We start from the raw sequence: 24,810 nt of genomic DNA, 5'->3' as shown, positions 1-24,810 counted from the left end.
TTATCATTTTTGTAAGGGATCGATTGGAGGACTTACACTATCACAAATTATATTATCCCCTCTACAAGCAAGAGTGATCTTTCTAATTTTTTAGATTGATTCTATTTTTTGTTAAATCCTAAATTTCACTGTTCATAATTGATTGGCCTAGATTACGTTTTTCTCCAATCTATATTCATACTTTTATTTATCCTAACATTCGGTATTAAGTTGTACCACGTATCTTCGGAATTGCGCATAAATTCAACTCTATCCCTTTTTTCGGGTAAACACCGTTGTTTGATAGTAAGTATGTATTCATAACTGCGAAAATAGAAAGAATGCAGTTGTGCTCTTTTGTATGAGATGGTTCATACTCATTAACATACAGCGAGCTAACACTAACACTTATTATTGGGTATACATGTAGACAATATAATGTAGTACTTTTATGCTCAAGTTAATTAAAAGTCCGCCATATGTTAATGTAATAGTTTCTTATGGTAAGTATGGATCAATAACTAGGATAATAATAAAAGTATATAAGATTTAATTCTAAATCGAACTTTTTTATTACATAATATTAATACAATCTATGGCTGTTGAATGCTTATATGTGACATATAACGAAAATAAAAAGAAACACTTAAATATATACTTAGGTTAAATTATTCTCGTCGAAAAACTGAATATATTTCCATTCAGATTGTTCCTAGCTATGAGAATGAACCACGAAATATATATATATATATATGCATTTTGTAATAAAGTACACTGTATATATCTCCGTACTTGACTGCTTGCAGCGTTTCATATGTAAAACCTCGTTTCGGGTTAATCGATTTTTTGGCCATTTACAAACTTGTTTTTAGTTTTATGACCCTACCTTTTTTTTTTTTACACATGGGAGATTTACTTTTACACATAAGAGATCTTTTATTTACACATACGAGATCTAAAAAAGATATTTTCTTAAATTAAATATTGTAAAAGGCCAAGAAGGCTTAAAACCTCGTTTCTTCATATAATTCCAGTTGTATAGTCTATTATGTATTTAAAAAAATTCCATTTCACCAAAGAATCTGTAAGGTACATGGCCTAATGAATTTGGAAAGGAGTCATTCAAATACTATAGTTTAAAACATGAGGAATTAATGGAGAATGGAGCCGTACCATCAAACGTGAAGGCAACGGAGGCATAGAACGGAGTTATTCAAAATCCCAACAAAAAGAGGCAAAAGTTTAGAGTGTTGCTACGGATTTCCATACGTCAAAACCTAATTGAGTACTATTCAAGTTTAATTAGAGTGTTTCTAGGATAGGATTGTCCTTATATTACTTATTAATCTCCCGCAATTTATTTGGCATGTACTTTCGCTTAATAGAAATAATTTAATCGACTTTTTGAGCTCAGTCGAATTTATTTATTACATTATTTTAATTTAAATTTATGTACTTAAAATATACACTAAAGAACTTTTCATATGAAAATGGCAAAAGATACATGCATCTTAAAAAGTAAATCAAAGTTCATTTTAATTTAAATAAAACAAATTAGAATAGAGGAAACATACATTTCGACTTTAATTTACACAAATTAAGGTTAACGTACAGGAGTTAATTTGGATAATTTGCAATACTTATTTTGGCAGAGAATGTTCAAATGAATGTGACTTAAAATGATTAAATAAGTAGTGAATGGGAATAAAACGAAAAACGATAATACGTCTGTTATCTGTTTTTCAAAACTATAAAACAGAAGAAAGAAGAATAGTTTATAGATACTAAACGAGCAAATAAATTTTTAAAAAGGCATCCTTAATGAATTTATTTGAAACCTTAATTAACCAATTAATTTTCGTGGCCAAAATGGCAGTATATTAGTCATTATTTGGGGGGGTGGGGGTGGGGGTGGGGGGGGGGGGGGGGGGGTTCAAGACGAAATTAGTGTATACGATGAAGTTCGAGGTTTACTAGTGATTCATTGCTGTCTTCTTGTGATTTCGGGTTCAGTACTAAGTTGTTTAATTCGTCAACTTGCATGTAGAAAATTAATAAAAGCTTAATTACAAGGCAATGTTATTATGTCCATTTTACTTATCATGACTAGAAAATTTATCCGTGGTTCGAGTGGTCATAAAATAGTTAAATAAATAATATATTTCTAATATATATGAATATTAGAAATATAATAGACGTCAAATCCAACTTCAAGTTTTACTGCATATTATTCCTATCATAGAATTTTATATTTTCAATAATTTCTCAAAATTTGTTGTTTTATTGTTTTCAAGAGATAGTTGATCCTTTTTCTCAATAATTTATATAAGAGAAACTATACTTTTCGTCTTTTAACTTTTCCTCTCTTTTTTTTTTCTTTTTTGCTTTTTCTAAATTTTTCTGTCTTATTTTCCTTCCCATTCATTTTACAAAAAAATTGCCAAATGTCAAAAAAATAAATTCAAATATAATTCTCAGAAAGTAATTAAAAAAACTAAGCTGTTGAATTGTTGTTTCTCAAACATATTAAGTCTCTCATAAGAACATGGAACACTCTTGGATTGTTGGGTCGCTAATTAAAATGTTAAAGAATACAAAAGAAAGAAGGTTACAATTATTCAATTTATACAGTGAAATGGGTGATAAAATTGTGAGTTACCGAAGAATATGACATTGATGAAATAACGTATAAAAATTTGGCTAAAGAATTTCCAAAATTTACTATTGTATACGGTTGAAATCGATTTTGGCATTCGTACGATTGATCGAGATGGGATCATAATGGACCAAAGGAAGACTTCGTAATATCGAGATGGGTTCCGAAAATGGTACGAACGAGCTTCAGATTTCAGGTATAGGTCAAACACCGAGTTCGAAGTCATTATCGAGCTCGGTCCGAATCGAACTATGATGAGATGTTATGGAATTGAGCTTAGGGGGCAAAGGCCAACCGATACCGAGCTCGAGTCATTACCAGATCTAGAGTCGGCATCGAGCTCAAGTCCGCATCAAGATCTAAAACAATACCGACCAGCACCGAATCCGATCAAGCTCGAGCTCACAGACAAGAGTCATTGCAACCGCACTAAGGGAGAGAATCTCGGCAGGAATTAGGGAAAAGCTGATTTATCATGGGTTCCCCACTATGTATTTTTAATTATATCTAAAATAGGATCCTCCACTATAAAGAGGATGGCTACATTTCTGTAAAGGGACAGTTTTTTGCTTACATTGTAACAAAAATACCATACACTCCTATATTGAAGGGTTATTCCTTTTGGCTTCATAGATTGATTCATCTTGCTTAGTCCTTAAATTATCATTTTTTCAACCTTGTGTATTTTTCATTCTTTACAATCTATAATTGATACTTTCTATTTATCCTTACGATTTGTGTTAAGTTATACCACATATCCTTAGAACTACGTACAAATTCAACTCTGCCCATTTTTCGGGTAAACAGTTTGACGCCCACCGTGGGGCTAAGGATAACAATGGTTATTTAATACGAATCTGCAAAAACACACCGTTTTGCGCTTGCTTCCGGAAGTGTTTTTGATTTCGGATTAGCAACGACTAACTATCAATTAAATGGCCTTACCTATCGACAACGAAGCTGGTCTTCAAGATGAGAATAACAACTTGACACCCAGTACCGAAAGACCGCTTTTCAACGCCGTTGGAGCTCGAATCGAAGTGCCGATAGACATTAATTCGCATGTGGCCATTGAGGCGAACCTACATTCTGAACCTGAAAATAGCATTCATGGTAGCACTCGATCTGCAGCTCGAGATACCCATAACATCGAGGAAAACGATGTCAGCTTGCGTATGATTTTCGAAATGTTGCAAGCTCAACAGGAAGCAATAGCTTAGTTGCAGAGTCAAACCCAGATACCGAGCAGACCAGAGCCCAGTCAACCCTGAGAAATCGCCCATACAACGGAACCAGCTATAGTAAGATCAAATGAGTAGGAGTCGGGGACTAATCCCGAAATTGCTAACATGTTCGAAGAACTGACCAAACGAATAGAATCGGGAGAAAGGAGGATCGAAGCAAATGAAAAAAAGGTAAAAACATAAAACTCCAGGGTTGATCAGATCCCGGGGGTACCACCGATATTGAAGGGATTAGATTCCAAATAATTCGTACAAAAGCCTTTCCCTCCAAGCGCGGCTCCTAAACCGATCCTAAAGAAATTCCGCATGCCCGAGATTCCTAAATATAACGGAACTACCGAACCCAACGAATATGTCACCTCATACATATGTGCCATCAAAGGGAACAACCTAGAGGATGATGAGATCGAATCCGTATTATTGAAGAAATTCGGTGAAACCCTGTCAAAGGGAACAATGATATAGTATCATAATTTACCATCTAATTCTATCGATTCTTTTGCTATGCTTGTAGATTCCTTCGTAAAAGCATACGCTGGGGCCTTAAAAGTCGAGACCAGGAAGTCGGACCTGTTCAAAGTAAGACAAAAGGAAAACGAGATGCTAAGGGAGTTCGTATCTCGTTTTCAAATGGAACGAATGGATCTGCCACCAGTCACAGACGATTCTGTTCAGGCTTTCATTCAAGGTTTGAATGAACAAAGTTCGACGGCTTCACGGCGGTTGAAGCATAACCTGATCGAGTACCCAGCTATTACTTGGGCCGACGTGCATAATCGATACCAATCAAAATTAGAGTCGAAGATGATCAGTTGGGGTCTGAATCCGCTGCTCGAAGGGATATCAATCGAGAACAAGGTCCGATCAGGGACCGATACCGACCGTATAGTGGAAACCACAGAATCAATGAATCGAGACGTAACCCCGAACAAAGCAACAAAAGAAGTGATCGAGGTCAAGGGTCTCGGGGGCTGATGAACAGTAATGGGTTCGACAGGCCTACCGGATCTAAAGAAGCACCACGGTTATCGGAGTATAACTTCAGCATTGATGCATCCGCCATCGTGTCGGCAATCGGACGCATCAAAGACACTAAATGGTCTCGAGCCATGTAGACTGATCCTGCCCAGAGGAATCCTAATCAAATGTGCGAATATCATGGCACCCATGTCCACAGAACAGAAGATTGTAGGCAACTAAGAGAAGAGGTAGCCCGATTATTCAATAAAGGGCACCTTCGAGAATTTTTAAGCGACAGGGCCAAGAACTATTTTAAAAACAGGGATTTCGGCAAACAAAACGAACAAGAAGAACCACAACACATCATCCACATGATCATCGGAGGCGTCGATACCCCTCAAGGGCCGGTGCTTAAACGCACTAAGACCTCGGTTATGAGAGAAAAGCGACCTCGAACTTAGGATTACGCACCCATAGGAACTTTTTCTTTTAATGATGAAGATGCAGAAGGAGTCATGCAACCTCATAACGATGCACTGGTAATATCCGTACTTATGAATAAAACTAAAGTTAAGCGTGTGTTAATTGATCCAGGTAGCTCGGCCAACATTATTAGATCGAAGGTTGTAGAACAGCTTGGTCTACAGGACCAGGTCGTACCCGCAGCCCTGGTTCTAAACGGATTCAATATGGCATGTGAAACTACCAAAGGCGAGATAATTTTGCCGATAAACATGGCCGGGACCATCCAGGAAATAAAGTTCCATGTAATCGAAGGCGACATGAGGTACAACGCCCCTTTTGGAAGACCATGGATCCAAAACATGAGAGCTGTACCGTCAACCCTACACCAGGTTATTAAATTTCCAACATCAAAGGGAGTCAAAACAGTGTACGGAGAACAACCGGCCACGAGAGAAATGTTTGCCGTCAAAGAAGCAATTCTGATATCCTCACCTTCGTCAACAAAGGGGTCGGACTCAAAAGGGGAACGAGATGCCAAATAGCAATCACAGACATCAGCTTTAACCCAACCAGAAAATCAGAAGATCGATGAAGATGATGATCAAAGGATCCCTCGATCCTTCGTGGTTCCCGATGATTCCGACGCTACCCAATCAACGATTGAAGAATTGGAACAAGTCATACTAATCGAGCACTTGCCCGAACGAAAGGTATACCTGGGAACGGGATTAACCCCCGAACTCAGGAAAAAACTTATTCAATTTCTTATCGATAATATAGATTGTTTTGCCTGGTCCCATTTAGATATAACAGGGATCCCACTGGATATAACGACGCATCGGCTAAGATTGGACCCTAGGTTCAAACCGGTGAAACAAAAGAGAAGACCCTAGTCCGAGGCAAAGCACGCATTCATAAAGGACGAAGTAACTAAACTTCTCAAAATAGGGTCCATTCGGGAGGTAAAATATCCCAAATGGTTGGCCAATGTAGTTGTAGTCCCTAAAAAAAGGAATAAACTTAGAATGTGTATAGATTATAAGGGCTTAAATAAAGCATGCCCCAAAGATTCTTTTTCGCTGCCCAACATCGATCGCATGATCGATGCCACAGCCAGCCACGAGGTCCTTACTTTTCTCGATGCCTATTCTGGGTATAATCAAATCCAAATGAACCCGGAAGACCAGGAAAAGACTTCATTTGTCACCAAGTATGGAACATATTGTTATAATGTGATGCCTTTCGGGCTAAAAAATGCAGGAGCTACTTATCAACGCCTAGTAAATAAAATATTCGAGGAACAAATAGGTAAATCAATGGAAGTTTATGTTGATGACATGCTAGTTAAGTCCCTGCGCGCAGAGGACCATTTGACTTATTTGCAGGAAACATTCGAGATTTTGAGGAAATACAACATGAAGCTCAACCCCGAGAAATGTGCTTTCGGGGTCGGTTCGGACAAGTTCCTCGGCTTCATGGTATCAAATCGGGGGATCGAGATCAACCCCGATAAAATTAAGGCCATCAAAGACATCGCCATCGTGGACAGTGTAAAAGCTGTGCAGAGGCTAACGGGACAGATTGCTGCCTTAGGCCGATTCATTTCAAGGTCGTCAGATCGAAGTCACAAATTTTTCTCTTTACTTAAAAAGAAGAGCGATTTCGCTTGGACCCCGGAATGTCAACAGGCATTAGAAGAATTGAAGCGATATCTATCGATCCCACCGCTACTTCATACTCCAAAATAGACGAAAAATATTTCTTGTACTTGGCAGTATCGGAAATCGCGGTAAGTGGTGTCCTAGTTCGAGAAGAGCAAGGTACACAATTTTTCGTTTATTATGTAAGTCGAACCTTAGGAGAAGCAAAAACTAGATATCCACGCTTAGAGAAATTGGCACTTGTACTGATAAGCGCCTCTAGAAAGTTAAGACCGTACTTTCAATGTCACCCCATATGCATATTAACCACTTACCCACTTCGTAATATTTTGCACAAGCCTGAACTATCGGGCCGATTGGCCAAATGGGCAGTCGAACTCAGTGGGTATGATATTGAATATCAATCCCGTACGGCCATCAAGTCTCAGATTTTAGCGGACTTCGTGGCCAATTTCACGCCAACCCTCGTACCCGAAGTTGAAAAGGAACTCTTGTTGAAATTAGGTATATCATCGCGGGTATGGACCCTTTTCATAGACGGGGCTTCGAACGTGAAGGGGTCCGGGCTAGACATCATTTTAAAGCCGCCTACGGGTAGCACTATTAGGCAATCTATCAAAACTACTAGATTGACTAACAACGAGGCCGAATATGAGGCCATGATTGTAGGTCTAGAGCTAGCTAAAAGCTTGGGAGCAGAAGTCATTGAAGCCAAATGTGACTCTTTACTGGTGGTAAATCAAGTAAACAAAACCTTCGAAGTTCGAGAGGATAGAATGTAAAGGTGTTTGGACAAACTGCAGGTCACTTTGCACCATTTGAAAGAGTGGACTTTACAGCATGTACCACGAGAACAAAACAGTGAGGCTGATGCACTTGCAAATTTGGGATCATCGGTCGAGGAAAACGAGATAAGCTCGGGGAATGTCGTTCAACTCTCGAGATCGGTGATCGAAGAAGGACATGCCGAGATAAATTCTACAAGCTTAATCTCGGATTGGAGGAATAAGTATATTGAATATTTGGAGAACGGAAAGCTCCCATCGGACCCTAAAGATTTGAGGGCCATACGAACCAAAGCTGCTCGATTCACATTGACTGCAGATGGAACGTTATACCGAAGGACATTCGATGGACAATTGGCAGTATGCTTAGGTACAGGAGACACCGACTACATCCTACATGAGATTCACGAGGGTACTTGTGAAAATCACTCCGGTGCCGATTCATTAGTCCGAACAATAATCAGGGCAGGGTATTATTGGATCGATATGGACAAAGATGCAAAGGAGTTTGTTCGAAAATATGACAAATGTCAGAGGTTTGCACCAATGATCCATCAACCCGGAGAGCAACTTCACTCAGTCCCATCCCTATGGCCATTCATGAAATGGGGAATGGATATCGTCGGCCCTCTGCCATCGGCCCCAGGTAAAGATAAATTCATTTTATTTATGACTGACTATTTCTCTAAATGGGTTGAAGCACAGGCGTTCGTGAAAGTAAGAGAGAAAGAGGTTATATACTTTATCTTGGATCATATCATATGTCGATTTGGGATACCCGCCGAAATAGTGTGTGACAATGGGAAACAGTTTATCAGCGACAAAGTGACAAAATTCCTCGAAGGCCACAAAATAAAAAGAATATTATCAACACCGTATCACCCTAGTGGGAACAGACAGGCCGAATCAACGAACAGAACTATCATTCAAAACCTAAAGAAAAGGTTGAACGACGCTAAGGAAAAATGGAGAGAAATCCTACCAGAAGTTCTTTGGGCATATCGAACAACATCAAAATCTAGTACGGGGGCAACCCCGTTCTCCTTAGCATATGGCTCCAAAGCCTTGATTCCAGTCGAAGTCGGGAAACCCAGTGCCATGTTTCGATATACAACAGAAGAGTCAAATAATGAGGCTATGAATATAAGCCTCGAATTATCGGATGAAAAACGAGAAGCTTCTCTCGTCCAATTGGCCGTCCAAAAGCAGCAAATCGAAAGATACTATAATCGAAGAACCAAGCTTCGTCATTTTAAACTCGGGGACTTAGTGCTAATGAAAGTCACCCTCAGTACCCGAAATCCAAACGAAGGAAAACTGGGTCCAAACTGGGAAGGACCGTATCAGGTTCTCGAAAACGTCAGAAAAGGATCCTACAAGCTCAGTATTATAAAAGGCAAATAACTATCAAGCAATTAGAATGTGTCGCACCTAAAACGATACTACTGCTAAGGTACGACCCTCCCATATTCGTTTATATTTCGAAACTAACCCTTGAAGGAGTCCGACCAGGAGCAAGGATGGATCCTTCAATATGAAGCCCTATGTCTGAAAGCACGCGTTGCACTCTTTTTCCCTTAGACCGGTTTTATCCCAAAATGGGTTTTTCGGCAAGGTTTTTAATGAGGCAACCATTGATCCTGCTAACTTAGAAACAATTCGACAGTATCTGAGGCCTCTTTACCTCGAATACTGGGGGGGGGGGGAATTAGCCCTCAAATATATCAAGTTTGATGCAAGAAAGTTACTTCATAACAACAGGGTTCTGATAGGAAAAATTGTAAGAGCCAAATGGTCAAAACGAACCATGCTCATATAGTTGGCCCGAGCCCTAACGCAAAACATGAACACATGTATAATGACTTACAAAGAAAGTTTTTTACCGATATCTTATATCCAAGAAAAATTCCTCTATATCGAGGTTTATTATGCAAACATGATTAAGGTAAATCAATGAGTTCGAGCAACACTAGCTCGACTACTAAGCCTACGGGCTACATTACTTCGAGTTCGAAATCACTCACTCGACTACTAAGCCTACGGGCTACATTACTTCAAGTTCGAAATCACTCACTTGACTACTAAGACTACGGGCTACATTACTTCGAGTTCGAAAGCGCTTACTCAGCTATTAAGCCTACGGGCTACATTACTTCGAGTTCGAAATCACTCACTCGACTACTAAGCCTACGGGCTACATTACTTCTAGTTCGAAATCACTCACTTGACTACTAAGCCTACGGGCTACATTACTTCGAGTTCGAAATCACTCACTCGACTACTAAGCCTATGGCTACATTACTTGTAGTTCGAAATCACTCACTAGACTACTAAGACTATGGGCTACATTAATTCGAGTTCGAAATCACTCACTCGACTACTAAGCCTACGAGCTACATTACTTCTAGTTCTAAATCACTCACTCGACTACTAAGCCTACGGGCTACATTACTTCGAGTTCGAAATCACTCACTTGACTACTAAGCCTATGGGCTACATTACTTCGAGTTCAAAATCACTCACTCGACTACTAAGCCTACGGGCTACATTACTTCGAGTTAGAATCACTCACTCGACTACTAAGCCTACGGGCTACATTACTTCGAGTTCAAAATCACTCACTCGACTATTAAGCCTACGAGTTACATTACTTCGAGTTCGAATCACTCACTCAACTATTAAGCCTACGGGTTACATCACTTCGAGTTCAAATCACTCACTTGACCATTAAGCCTACTGGCTACATTATTTCAAGTTTGAATCACTCACTCGACTAATAAGCCTACGGGCTAAATCATCTCGAGTCTGAAAAATCACCCACTCGACCATTAAGCCTACGGGCTACTCATATTTCGAGTTCGAGCAAACACTCACTCGACCAATAAGCCTACGAGCTATATCATCTCGAGGTTGAGATATCACTCACTCGACTAATAAACCTACAGGCTGTATTACTTCAAGTTCAAAGCAATCACTCAACTCGACTACTAAGCCTATGGGCTACCTTATTTCGAGTTTGAGTAAACGCTCACTCGGATATAAAGGCTACAAAGTCCGAATTCGATCAAATTGCCTAAAACCTTATGAAAACATTCATAATGCATGAATAAAACAAAATCTTCACAAGGCAGAAAATAAAACAGAAGCAAGACAGGAAAAGAAAAGATATTTGTATATATCTACAAGATTGTTTGCAACATCCTAAATAGAAACTAAGGGCTAAGTTTCTTGGTTATCCCCGGGGGCGGTCTCTTCTCCATCGGGCTCCTCCCCGCTCTCGGACCCGCTCTTGCTCCCATCATCGTCATCATCGAAAGCCAAAGCTTCAGCATCGGCTTCGAGCTCTTTAGCCCTTTTTATCTCTTCAGTGAGGTCGAAACCTCGAGCATGGATCTCCTCGAGGGTCTCCCTCTGAGATCGGCACTTAGCAAGTTCAGCAACCCAATGTGCTCGATTATTAGCGGTCTCAGTTGCCTCTCTTGCTTGTACTTGAGCAGCTTCAGCATCGGCCTGATAGACGACCACGAATTCATCCGCATCGGCCTTTGCCTTTTCGGCATCAGATTCGGCCTTGGCAAGTTCAGAGGCCAATCGAGCCTCGAGCTCCTCTATTCTTCTTGCTTGAACCGAGCTTTTCTCCTTCATACATTGAAGCGGCCTACAAAGAAAGAAGAAATAAAGTTATAAAAGAAAAACAAGCATAAAGGCATTACCAATGAAGTAAGTTGAGGCTTACCCGATTCAAAGCCTGCTGCATTTCTAGGAAAAGATATGATGCATCACTAGTGCCGACAACGTCCTCGACACCGGTAAACAAATCACGAAAAGGATCATCTCCCTCATGAGATCCACCTACATCAAGGGCCCCCAAAGCTTGGGCTTCCCGAATCGCCCCTTCGGAAAAAGTAGGGAAAGTGGGCGAGTCTTCGATTACTACTGCCCCAAGTGAGTCGCTTGGGGCATTCTATTCGGTTCGAAGAGAGTCAGGAACGGCCCCTTCAGACATATCCACCATCTGTTGACTTCGGTAGGAGATATTCTCGATTCCCAACGGCTCGGGGACTTTGTCCGAATCTTTCTCTGATATATTCTCAGTTCGAGGCGGATCCTTGTAAACCACCATCGATCCAGCTTCCTGTGGGGCATCAATGATTTTTTTCATTCGGGCCACCAGTACAGGCCCATCGTCTTTTTCATCTTCCTTATCTTCATCCCTCAAACGCCGAACTGATTCTAAGGTTAAAGGAATGGTATTCTTCTTCGACTTACGAGCCTTCGATTTTGGGTTTTCGGAAGTAGAGGCCATTTTTACCAGGGCCGAAGTTTCCTCCTCGCCGGACAGGGGTCTCAAAACCATATCCTTGCCCAAACCTACACACAAGAAAATTGATTTGAGTATACGAAAAATAGTTCGAACTATCAATGATGCGAGAAAGGAGATTAACGCTCGGCATACGTAGAAGTCGAAGCCAAGGCCCGTACCTAGTCCTTGAGGTCGGGAATCACACCGGGCATTAAAGGAACTATTGCACCAAAAAAGGGGATATCAGTAAGAAAGGAAACGAAGAGTCAAAACAATGGGAGATAACAACCGAGTTACACTTATGCTTCATGTTCCATTCTTCGGGAAATGACATCTTCTCGGCCGGTATTAGGTCCGACGTCTTCACTCGAACAAACCTTCCCATCCAGCCTCGATCCTTGTCCTCATCTATGCTCAAGAACAGAACCTTGGTAGCCCGGCGTTGTAGTTTAATTAACCCGCCTCGAAAGAGGCAGGGGCAGTACAATCTGATGAGGTGGTCGAGGATGAAAGACATCCCCTCGATTTTGCTCACAAAGAAACGAATCAGAATAACGATCCGCCAGAAAGAAGGATGGATTTGGCCTAAGGTTATTTGGTATTTACGGCAAAATTCGATGATAACAGGGTCAAGGGGGCCTAACGTGAAAGGGTAAGTGTACACACTTAAAAACCCTTCCACATGAGTAGTAATATCCTCTTCGGGAGAAGGGATTACCACTTCTTTTTTCCCCAGTTATAATCATTTTTAACCTGTTCGAGATATCCCCCGGTTATCGAACACATATACCTCGATACCGGCTCACATCGGCCCGGAACCGAAGAGCCTTTGTCGACCTTAAAATCAGAGGTAAGAACACACGCAGCCAGAATGCACTCCTCAAGCCGTGGATCCACCGGTGTTTTGTCAGCGGCAGTTTGGAAAGAAGAAGCCTTTTCTTTTTGGGGAACGATTTTTGATATTTTCACCATTTTGGATTTAAAGAAGGTGACAAAGATTTGGTGGTTTTAAAGAAGGATTTTGCAGAAAAGAATCACAGATTTGCGAATGAACTCAGAAGATACGGAAAGGAACTTGGAAAATTTGAAAGATTGAAGATGTAAAAGTGATAAATGGTAAAAGGAAGGGCTAATTATAGATTGAAGCAATGGCGGTTCAATATCAACGGTGGCCGACCACCGTCTGACACGCATTAAATACCTTGGTAAGCTAAACCGATGGGACAACTATCACGGACATCATGGTCGGGCTCGATGCAAACGTCAGTGCATATCCAATTGAGCCATTGCAAAATCATATCGTTTCTTACCATATCCTTCACGAGAAACGAGAAAACTATCTGTATACGATCGAAATCGATTTTGGCCTTCGTACGATTGATCGAGATGAGATCATAATGGACCAAAGGAAGACTTCATAATATCGAGATGAGTTCCGAAGATGGTACGAACGAGCTTCAGATTTCAGGTATAGATCAAATACCGAGTTCGAAATCATTATCGAGCTCGGGTCCGAATCGAACTATGATGAGATGTTATGGAATCGAGCTTAGGGGGCAAAGACCAACCGATACCGAGCCCGAGATATTACCAGATCCCGAGTCAGTATTGAGCTCAAGTCCGCATCGAGCTCTAAAATAATACCGACCAGCACCGAGTCCGATCAAGCTTGAGCTCACAGACAAGAGTCGTTACAACCGCACTAAGGGAGAGAATCGCGGCGAGAATTAGGGAAAAGCTGATTTATCATGGGTTCCCCACTATATATTTTTAATTATTTCTAAAGTAGGATCCTCTACTATAAAGAGGATGGCTACATTTCTGTAAAGGGACAGTTTTTTGCTTACATTATAACTAAAATACCATACACTCCTATATTGAAGGGTTATTCCTTTTGGCTTCATAGATTGATTCATCTTACTTAGTCCTTAAATCATCTTTTTTCCAACCTTGTGTATTTTTCATTTTTTACAATCCATATTTGATACTTTCTATTTATCCTTACGATTTGTGTTAAGTTATACCACATATCCTTAGAACTACGTACAAATTCAACTCTGCCCATTTTTCGGGTAAACAACTATTTCTTAGTGCATTCTTCAACTTGTTTTCTGGAGACATACTGAACAAAAGGAATGCATCTCTTCTGAAAATTGATAATTGCACAAACCATTGTAGTTTTAGTAAGCCTTCTCTTTCCTACAAAAAAAAAAAAAAAACCCTTCTCTTGCGGTAGTATTAGACAAAAAGCATCAGAAAGAAACACTGAAAATCAAACGCAGAATGTTTCAATTAGACGTACGAACCATCACATAGCAGTTGAGTACTAATTCAACTCTCCTTCATATATAGAATTTCCAAAAGTAAAAACAAATTTGAAAACTTCTTTCAATATAAAGGAATGTGTAAGAGCAATGCAAACCCTAATATCAACAACATTATCAGGCTAGAACTTCTCTGCACTATATGTGTGTCATTCAAGATCGAGGTTTCATGGCATGACACTTCGCATCACAACAACATCGGCGACACAAAAAGTCACGACCCAAAATTACCAAAGGTCGTCTTGGCGCCTAACACCACCGTCAGGCAAGCCAACTGTGATTTAATCAACTGAATTTCTCATTTTAGTGTTTTGAAATCAGAATTTTTCCTTAATTAAATAGTAGAAATAGGATTACAGGGAAAAAACGATAATGACTACGCAAACTACAATAACGAACAACCAGTAGAGATCCCCAAAATCCGGTGTCACAAGTGCATGAGCATTTTCTAAGGAATACACTAATAATATTACAACATCTGTCCCGAATATAAAAAGACAGAGTAAAATAAATAGTACAATGGAGACCCGGTAGACTGCGATGCGTACCCTGGAATACAGCTCACATAAAGTCTCCTCAACAGGCGCGCCTACGTGCTAGGATGATCACCAAATGAACCTGTCTGTTCCGGCACATTTAGTGCAGAAGTGCAACATGAGTACGTAAATCAACGCATACCCAGTAAAAATCTAGCCTAACCCCGGAGAAGTAGTGATGAGGGGTTGACATCGACACTTACTAAAGGTCCAATAAAGCAATATGTTAAAACTTAAGCAGATATGCAGCGTACGAAAATAATAAGAAAATTCTGTAAGGCTCAAAATCTTCCAATTATTTCTTTTAAAGTATAAATTTCTCGATCTTGTATCCTGCCTTAACATATCAGAAATTATTAAGTGCCAATAAATAAGGAACATCTTATAATATGTCGGGCATCAGTAGAAAGATTAACTCGTGAACATTCGGACTACTAGCGATATAATGCACGATTCTGTCAAGATCGTTCGGCCCGATCCAGAAAACCGTGTACACTGTCGAGGGATGAGCGACGTGATCCATAGATGCATCTATATACTGCCGAGGCGTTCGACCCGCTCCACAAGAAAAGGGAAGAAAGTTACCGAATTTCGAGACACGTGTTTACAATGCAGGACATGAGCACAAAAATAAATTAAATCTTACCATTTCTCAATTTACTCGCCCACAACTCAAAGTGTTAAGGCTTAACCTGGTGAACATATAATTATTTCTAGATTCATTTCGATTATAACTTCGATTAATCTACCCGGACATGAACATGCTTTAGCTACGTACAGACTCTCGTCACCTCGTGCGTACGTAGCACCCACAACTAGTTGCACATAACAATAATTATCACCTAGGAGGTAGTTTCCCCATCACAGAGTTAGACAGGAGACTTACTTCGCTCCGAAGTTCCATAACTGGCTCCAACACCCCTCCAACACCTCTAACCAAAGCCCGTACATCCAAACTATTCAAACAATGTGCAAACCAATCAAAAGACACTCTAATACCCATAATTAATCAATTTAAATAAATTCTCAACTCCGCTCAAAAAGTCTATAAAATCAACCCTCGGGTCCACGTGCCCGAATTTTAAAATTTTTCGAAGGTAAACTATACCCATAACACCACAAACTAAAATATATAACTTATTCCAAATTTCATGTCCAATTTCGTGGCCAATTTTCAAAAATATTAATTTCTAGGTTTTTCTTCAAAATCCCCAAATTTCTATCAATTTCCTTGTTTAAATCTATACATAACCATGTATTTATCTCACAACGTGAAGGAATCACCTACCTAGTGATGGGTGACAAAGAAGCTCCTCCAAAATCACCCAAGCTCGGCTCCCATGGAAAATTTGAGATAAAATGAGCCAAAACCCGTTTTTGCTAACTTATACACTGCCCAGGCGACATTCTTCGCGAACGTGGCAAGTCCCACGTGTTCGCGAAGCAATACTAGCTCCAACTCCAAAAACTGCCTTTCGCGAACGCGAGTGACAACTCGCGAACGCAATGCATTACCAGGCGAACCCTCGCGAACGCGACGCACCCCTCGCGAACGCGAAGGCTAGAATTCTCACAAGCCCAGTTTTCCCTTCGCGAACGCGATGCCCTAATCGTGAACGCCTAGCTTCACCTTCTTACCTTACGCGAACGCGAGGCCCCAGTCGCGAACGCACAACACAAAAGTCAGCAACCAACATATCCTTCTTCGCGAACGCGTGAACACCTTCGCGTTCGCGAAGAACAAAACTAGACACCAGACATCATCAGCAACAACTCAGCCAAATTTGGTCCGAAACCACCCCGAATTACACCCGGGGCCCTCGGGACCTCGTCCAATCACACCAACCAGTTTCAATACATAACACGACCTGCTCGAGGTCTCAAATCACATCAAACAATGCTAAAACCACGAATCGCACCCCGATTCAAGCTTAATGAACTTTAGAACTTTAAACTTCTACATTCGACGCCGAAACCTATCAAATCAAGTCCGATTGACCTCAAATTTTGCACACAACTCATAATTGACATAACAGACCTACTTTCACTTTCGGAATCAGAATTCGACCCCGATATCAAAAAGTCCACTCCCAGTCAAACTTCCCAAAAATCATCCAATTTTCAACTTTCGCCAATTGACGCCGAAACGACCTACGGACTTCCAAATCAACATTCGGATACACTCCTAAGACCAAAATCACCATAAGGAACTATTCTCAGGCTCGGAATCCCAAATGGGCATCGATAACATCAAAAACCACTTCAACCCAAACTTAGAAAATTCTTAAACTTTCAAAATGTGAAACTTTCGTAATAAGCACCGAAATATTCCCGGGTCACCCGATACTCGACCCGAACATACTCCCAAGTCCGAATTCATCATACGAAACTATTGGAACCTTCAAATCCCGATTCCGAGGTCGTTTACTGAAAAGTCAACCCTTAGTCGATTCTTTCAACTTAAATCTTTCGAAATTATAATTTTCATTCCAATTCAACTCCGAACTTCCTGAAATTTGATTCTGACCACACGTACAAGTCATAATACCTGAAGTGAAGCTACTCAAGGTCTCAAACCGCCGAATGACGCGCTAGAGTTCAAAACGACCGGTCGGGTTGTTACACAAAAGTTCACAAAGGTTATTTTCTTCTTTTCCTTCTTTATATAATTAACAAATACAAATAGAGACCATACAAATACAACTCGTAAACACTGTACAAAAGATTTGAATATATCCCCAGCAGAAATCAGATAACTTCTTTTTCAACTTTCAAATTACATACGAACTGATCACCCCTTCACTTAAAAATACAATCACATCAAAACCAGAGCCTTAGAAGAATGAGGAGAACTTAGAACATGAAATACAGTATATGAACAACATATATCAAAGCTACTGATGCAACAGATATGTCGTCCAAAACATTGTATGCAAGACTGCGGTTCTCTTCCAGAGAAACTAAAAGCCTCAAATTGTCTAATTTTTTCCCGCAAACATTGTGGTTTCTCCTCTATTTTCTTAGAAGATTGAACTCAGACTCCAAAACCATATTTTTCTTGCAGATCAAATTTTGATATCGAATAAAATTTTTGGTGGTTGATATATGTTCTTTAATTTTTGGTGGTTGATATATGTAATTTGTACTAAGTTTTATGAAGAGAAAAATGGGTTAAAAGATTGGCGTATTTATTGCCGCCATTATATTCTTTGTTGTAACCTTCCCATAACCTAAGCAGACGTTCTTTCAAATTGCATCGTTATTGTAATTAATTATTGCAACTGTCGCACTATTTTTGGAAGAGCACAACTGTTGAGTTTTCTAAATCATAATGGAGAACATATACGGAAAAAATAGGAGAAAAGACCCAAAAAAACAGGAGAAAAGATAAATAGCAATACTCCTCTGCTGATTTCATTTCCTTGAAAAGTTAATATTTCGTACCTACATAATTGTATCCTATATTTAAATGATCATGAAACTAAAGAAATAAAATGAAAATTTTTAAAAAAGACAAAAGCTGCTAGGACTTCATCTCTATACATTGTTCCACTCTGTAAGATGCATTGGATTATTGGAACTCTTTGAAGAGATTATTCTCTTCTCCTTCCATTTTTTTTGTTTCATTTTTTTTATTCAAGAATATACCTATATGCCATCAATTTAATTACAAACGTACTGTAAATACACCAAAAAGTACTGTAACTGCTTATCTATGATATTTCTTAGAAAGAAATGTCAAACGTGATTTGGGATTCAAATGTAATTTTTAGCATTTGTTGTCACATCTATATATTATTAAAAGTAGAGAAAAAAACCATCTCTTTAAGCCAAGTGACAGCCTAGAAAAAAGGTATATGACATAAGTAGTTAATAATTAATTATATAATTAATAATTAGTTATTGCTTATTATTTTTAAATTTAAATATCAATAAAATAATAACATAAAATATTTTATAATAAAAAACAAAAATTACAAAAAACTGTCAATTCAAATTGGAGAGTACTTTCAATTTGGAGTTGTATCTTCTATTATACTATAAAATGAAAGTAGCATACAAAAATCTTCTTTATATTATTAAAATGAGAGGAAAAAGCCCTCTCCTTAAGCCAAGTGGCAGCCTAGAAAAAAGTCACATGGCATAAATAGTTAATAATTAGTTATTGGTTATTATTTTGAATTTAAATATCTATAAAATAATAAAATAAAATATTTTATAATAAAAATCTATATATTATTAAAAGTAGAGGAAAAAACCCTCTCCTTAAGCCAAGTGGCACAGCCTAGAAAAACGCTACATTGCATAAGTAGTTAATAATTAGTTATTGGCTATTATTTTTGAATTTAAATATCAATAAAATAATAACATAAAATAATTTATAATAAAAGACGAAAAAAAAAAATTATCCATTCAAATTGGAGAGTACTTTGAATTTGGAGTTTTAAATTATTTTAAAATAAAAAACTAAAATTACAAAAAATAAAAAACTACCAATTTAAAAATATCTTTTTGTTTTTCTTTTTAAAAATACAAAGTTTATTTATTCAGAAAATATTATTGAGAATAATAGAATAAAATAAAAAAATAAAAAAATATGTATCTTCTATTATACTATAAAATGAAAGTAGCAAACAAAAATCTTCTATATCTATCTATCTATTATTAAAAAGAAAGAAGTCAGCCATGAGAATTCGCCATGTGTCGCGTGAAGAAAATGTCATGTGGTAATTTTAGGACATAATTAGTTAATTTAGTTAAAATTAGTTTACTTTTTGAATTTGAATTTTAAAATAATACAATATTTAATTTTTTACTTTAAAAAAATAAATTTACCAACAAAGAAGTTACCAAGAAAGGAATAGAATTCGGGAATATAAAGTTACGATTGTGGAGGTTTAAAAATAATATATCAATATTTTTACAGTTTTTAAAAATTAATTTACTAGCAAGGAATAAAACTTAGGAAGTTACCAACAAGGAATCAACTCCATGCGTGCCTTTCCATCTAAAATTCTAAACCCTAAGGAGTCTAAACTTCAAACAATCCACAATGTTGCCCCGTTATCTCAACTCTTAACCCACTAATCTTTCTTTCTTTCACTCATTGCTTTTCTCTTCTTTCGTTGTTATATAATTTGTTCAATAGAAAAAGTAACAGGCTACTAATAATTGCATTACAAAATCAAAGGTTTGATTTTGTAATGCAATTCTTAGTGATCTGAAATTTTTTCAATTTGGCATCAAATGGGGAACTGATTATTTTTTGAAATGCAGTTCCAACCTTAATTGCTTCTTCATCCATGTTAGTCCTAATAGTTTTCAAAAATATTGAGAATTAATTTAATTCTAACTTTTTCCATAAACATATGTCGATTAAATGCTAAAAATTTAATTGTGCATTTTTTTAAGGTTAGAGATCCAGTGAAAGATCATAAATGTTGGACAAGGCCAAAGAACATGAAAACACCACAAATTGTACTACTGATAGATCAAAATATTTGTGAAACAGAGATTGTTATTGAAACTTTTGTACCAATGACCGCTACTTCTGTTGTATTTCGCAGAACCAATCGTACATATGCTCGTCAACTTCTCAACAAAGCCAAACTGGTACTAACCCTATCCTTATTGTGTGATATTTATTTTATTTGGCTTATAAATATATGCTCATACTATTTTCTTGCTTTGTGACTTTACTCTTTTCAGTTTGCCAAAGGCCATAAAGGAACCTATTATGGGTATGACTAAAATTTATGCACTTCACTATTGTTATAATTTTTAAGGTCTAGCTATTGGAGCAAATGGATTTCTATTTCAGATACATACAACATTATAAGACCAATTTTCATCCGCGGCTATTAAATTCTCCAGCCTCATTATTATAGAAAAGTTATGCTAAAATTAAGAAGGTAACTGTATAAACAAGCTCATAGTGACTTAACTTTAATATTTATCAACCGTTTTAGGATAAATTTAATTTAACCTCTAAATATTTGAGAGGAATTGATGTTTGGTTGTATATAGAAGGTGGACTTCACTGCTTATATTGAGAAGCATGAGTTCTGTTTTAATGTTGTTCAATGATCAGGTATCTTTTCATCACATACGTAAAAGATTTAGTTACAAAGACGGAGGCTTTATACAAAGGCTGTGCGAAAAGTTTTCGTAACTGATTCCGACTACCTTTACTTTTTTTTTCTCAATACAAGATTTAGTTACAATGACTGTTGCTTTATACAAAGGTTTTAAAGAAAATTTTCATAATTGATTTCGACTACCTTTTTTATTCCTTCTCAATACAAGATGATTTACCACATATTGTTTTGCAATTTAATCATATATCCAATGCTTTGCATATTTAAAGAGCCACTATATAACAAATTATCCCAAACATCTTTCAGCGCACAAAAACTACATAATTTGCTTATGGCGAGACAGGTCTATTGTATTTCTTCACATTCTTGATTCACTTTTTTTTCCAGAAGCTGCTTATTAATATCTTGTATTTTCTGCTTCAGGATATGAGGCGGCAGTCAAATGAAATTAGGTAGGCAATAGTAATACCTATTATTGTGCCACAACTAGATGCCACTGTGAGGTAGATCTATTCCGTGAATATCAAATTCTCCAGCCTCAATGTTATAGAAAAGTAATATTAAAATTAAGAAGGTAACTATATCAACAAGCTCATAGTGACTTAACTTTAATATTTACCAATATTTTTAGGATAAATTTAATTTGACCTCTAAATATTTGGGAGGAATTGATATTTGGTTGTATTATAGAAGGCGAAATTCACTGCTTGTATTGAGAAGCATAAGTTCTATTTTGATGCTGTTCTATATGAGCATATTACAAATGATCAGGTATCTTTTCATCACATACATAGAAGGTTTAGTTACAAAGACTGAGGCTTTATACAAAGATTGCGTGAAAAAATTTTATAATTGATTTTGTCTACTTTTACCTTTTTTCTCGGTACAAGATTTAGTTACAATGATTGTTGCTTTATACAAAGGTTTTGCAGAAAATTTTCATAATTGATTTCGACTACTTTTTTTTTTCTTCTCAATACAAGATGATTTACCACCTATTGTTTTGCAACTTAATCATATATCCACTGCTTTGCAGCTTTGCAGGTTTATAGAGCCACTATAGAACTAATTATCCCAACCATCTTACAGCGCACAAAAGCTACATAATTTGCTTATGGCGAGACAGGCCTGTTGCATTTTTTCACACGCTTGATTCATTTGATTCACTTTTTTTTTTTCCAGAAGTTGCTTACTATTATCTTGCATTTTCTACTTCAGGATATGAGACGGTAGTCAAATAAAATTAGGGAGGCAACAGTAATACCTATTATTGTGCTACAACTAGACGCCATTGTGAAGTTGATCTATTCATGTATTTTTAGATTGAGACATTTTATGATAATGTAAGAATACTCTTTTATTGATTATCTATATTGATTTTCTTTTGAATTTGAGATAAAAAGAATGCTCTTGGTAATCTTATAGTTTCAATTAGTTTAGTCTTCATACATTGCATCTTTCAGGAATACACTACATGTAGATGTAATGACCCGGCCAGTCGTTTTGAGAGTAATAGCCTCAATCCCCTATTTACTGTTTCCCCCGTACCTTTTTCTGCTTAGGTGACTTGCCAGGAGGTTCTGTTTTTGGTTTCAGAGTGTTTTGGAATACTTAGTCCCTAAATGGAGATTTAAGCCTTAGGATTTGGACCGTAGTCGGAACTGTGTGAAGACGACTCCGGAATGGAATTCCGTCGGTTCTGTTAGCTCCGTTAGGTGATTTTGGAGGTTCGTAGCTCATTTAGGCTTGAAATGGCGAAAGTTAATTTTTTTGAGTTTTGGACCGGTAGTGAAATATTTGATACAGGGGTCGGTTTTCAATTCCGAAAGTTAGAGTAGGTCTGTAATATTGAATATGACTTGTGTGCAAAATTTGGGGTCAATCGGACGTGGTTTGGTTGGTTTCGGCATCGATTGTTGAATTTCGAAGTTTCAAATTCTTTAAGTTTGAATTGGAGTATGATTTGTGATTTTAGTATTGTTTGATGTAGCTTGAGGATTCGACTAAGTTCGTATGGTATTTTAGGACTTGTTGGAATGTTTGGTTGAGGTCCCGACGACCTCGAGTGAGTTTCAGATAGTTATCGGATTATTTTTGGACTTGAAAGATTTTTCTAGTGCTGGTTCTGCTGTAATCGCACCTGCGCAAGGCTGCCCGCAGGTGCGAGTCCACAGGTGCGAGCAAATTTGAGCAGAACCAGATTTTGGACAGCTGAGCTGGGACCGTAGGTGCGCAAAGCATTTCCGCAGGCGCGCACGCGCAGGTGCGGCCCTTTATCGTAGGTGCAGAGGCAGAAGGGGGGGTAAGTGATTTGCGCAGATGCGCATATTTTCCGCACAAGCGCACCCGCAGGTGCGAAAATACCTGGGCAGTGGTTAAAACCGAAGGGCTTCCCGATTTTTGTCATTTTGGATTTTGCAAACTCGGTTTAGGGCGATTTTTGAGAGCATTTTCGAGAGATTTCTTGAGGTAAGTCCCTTGTGCTTATTTTGAACAATAATCTTGCTTCCCCATTTATTTTTCCACTTAGTTAGTGTGTATTTAAGGTAGAATTTAGGAGTTGAGACTAGGGATTTGGAAAGTTTGAATTGTGAATTTGAAGGATCATTTGGTGTCGGATTTAAGTAAATTTGATATGGTTAGACTCGTGAGTGAATGTGCTTTCAGATTTTATGACTTTTACCCAATTCTGAGACGTGGGCTCGGGTCGACATTTTAGGGCGAATTTCGAAATTTTTGTTAAAGTATTGATTGCATTAATTAGATGAGTCTATTATGGTTGTATTTATGCTATGTAATTGCTTTTGGCTAGATTTGGGCCATTCAAAACCGGATATTCGTGGGAAAGGCATTCTTACCGATTGATTGAGCTTGGAACGAGGTATGTGGCTTGCCTAACCTTCTGTGGGGGAACTCCCCATAAGATTTGTACTGGTTTTGATATATGAGCGCCGCGTACGTGAGGTGACGAGTATGTACACGGGCTAATTGTGTAAAACCCGATTTTCTACTAAGTAATAACCTGATTTCTTTCTTATTTAAGTTTCATCAGCATGTGTAGTATCCTGTTAGATTAGAATAGTATGCCTACTTGCCTTAACCATTTACTTGAACTACGTGCAATATGTTTAATGAATTTACTTGTCTTTCCTTTACTGGTACTTAGGTTGAATTGTAGAATTTCGTGCCATAACTATTAAATTCTATTATTTTCACTGCATATATACTTTGGGACTACGAAACGGTATTCTGGGAGATCCTCCTGTACTGTATATTTACTTTGGGACTACGGAACGGTATTCCAGGAGATCCCCCTGTACTGCATATTTACTTTGGGACTACAGAACGGTATTCCGGGAGATCCTCCTGTACTGCATATTTACTTTGGGACTACGGAACGATATTCTGGGAGATCCCCTTGTACTGCACATTTACGTTTGGGACTACGAGACGGTATCTCGGGAGATCCCTGTTGTGTTTCTGTGTACTGAGCTGTTACCTTCTATGATTTCATTGTTGTTAAATTTCAGCCTTATTTTATTGCGGTATTACACTATATCTTGTTTTATTATATATTTACTAGTAGGTCCCTGACCTGACCTCATCACTACTCAACCGAGGTTAGGCTTGGCACTTACTGGGTACCGATTGTGGTGTACTCATGCTACTCTCTGCACATATTTTTCATGTGCAGATCTAGGTACTCCTTATCAGCCTCACTATCAGTGAGCCGGGATAGCTTTGGAGACTTCAAGGTATATCTGCCGCGTCCGCAGACCTCGGAGTCCCCTTCTACTCT

General features: G+C 38.2%; 1 protein-coding gene across 1 annotated transcript; it reads right to left on the bottom strand.

Annotated features, from left to right (window-relative positions):
• Positions 1-10,969: 10,969 nt before the first annotated feature.
• Positions 10,970-12,056, bottom strand: LOC138892710 (uncharacterized). The gene is made up of 2 exons (XM_070176446.1): positions 11,755-12,056; positions 10,970-11,408 (listed from the first exon to the last, which is right to left on the bottom strand). The coding sequence occupies exons 1-2, from the start codon at positions 12,054-12,056 to the stop codon at positions 10,970-10,972; spliced, it is 741 nt and encodes a 246-aa protein (XP_070032547.1).
• Positions 12,057-24,810: the final 12,754 nt, after the last annotated feature.

The sequence above is a fragment of the Nicotiana tomentosiformis genome, chromosome 5 (assembly GCF_000390325.3).
Source record: "Nicotiana tomentosiformis chromosome 5, ASM39032v3, whole genome shotgun sequence".
Classification (NCBI taxonomy): Eukaryota; Viridiplantae; Streptophyta; class Magnoliopsida; order Solanales; family Solanaceae; genus Nicotiana; species Nicotiana tomentosiformis.
Note: the sequence above shows the minus strand (reverse complement) of the source record. Positions and strands in the feature narration are given on the sequence as shown.

Coding starts and splice junctions, on each gene's coding strand:
- LOC138892710 (XM_070176446.1), bottom strand. CDS start 12,056: ATGGCCTCTACTTCCGAAAACCCAAAATCGAAGGCTCGTAAGTCGAAG. Junction 11,409..11,754: donor AGTCAACAGATGGTGGATAT/GTCTGAAGGGGC, acceptor CTTTCTTTGTAG/GCCGCTTCAATGTATGAAGG.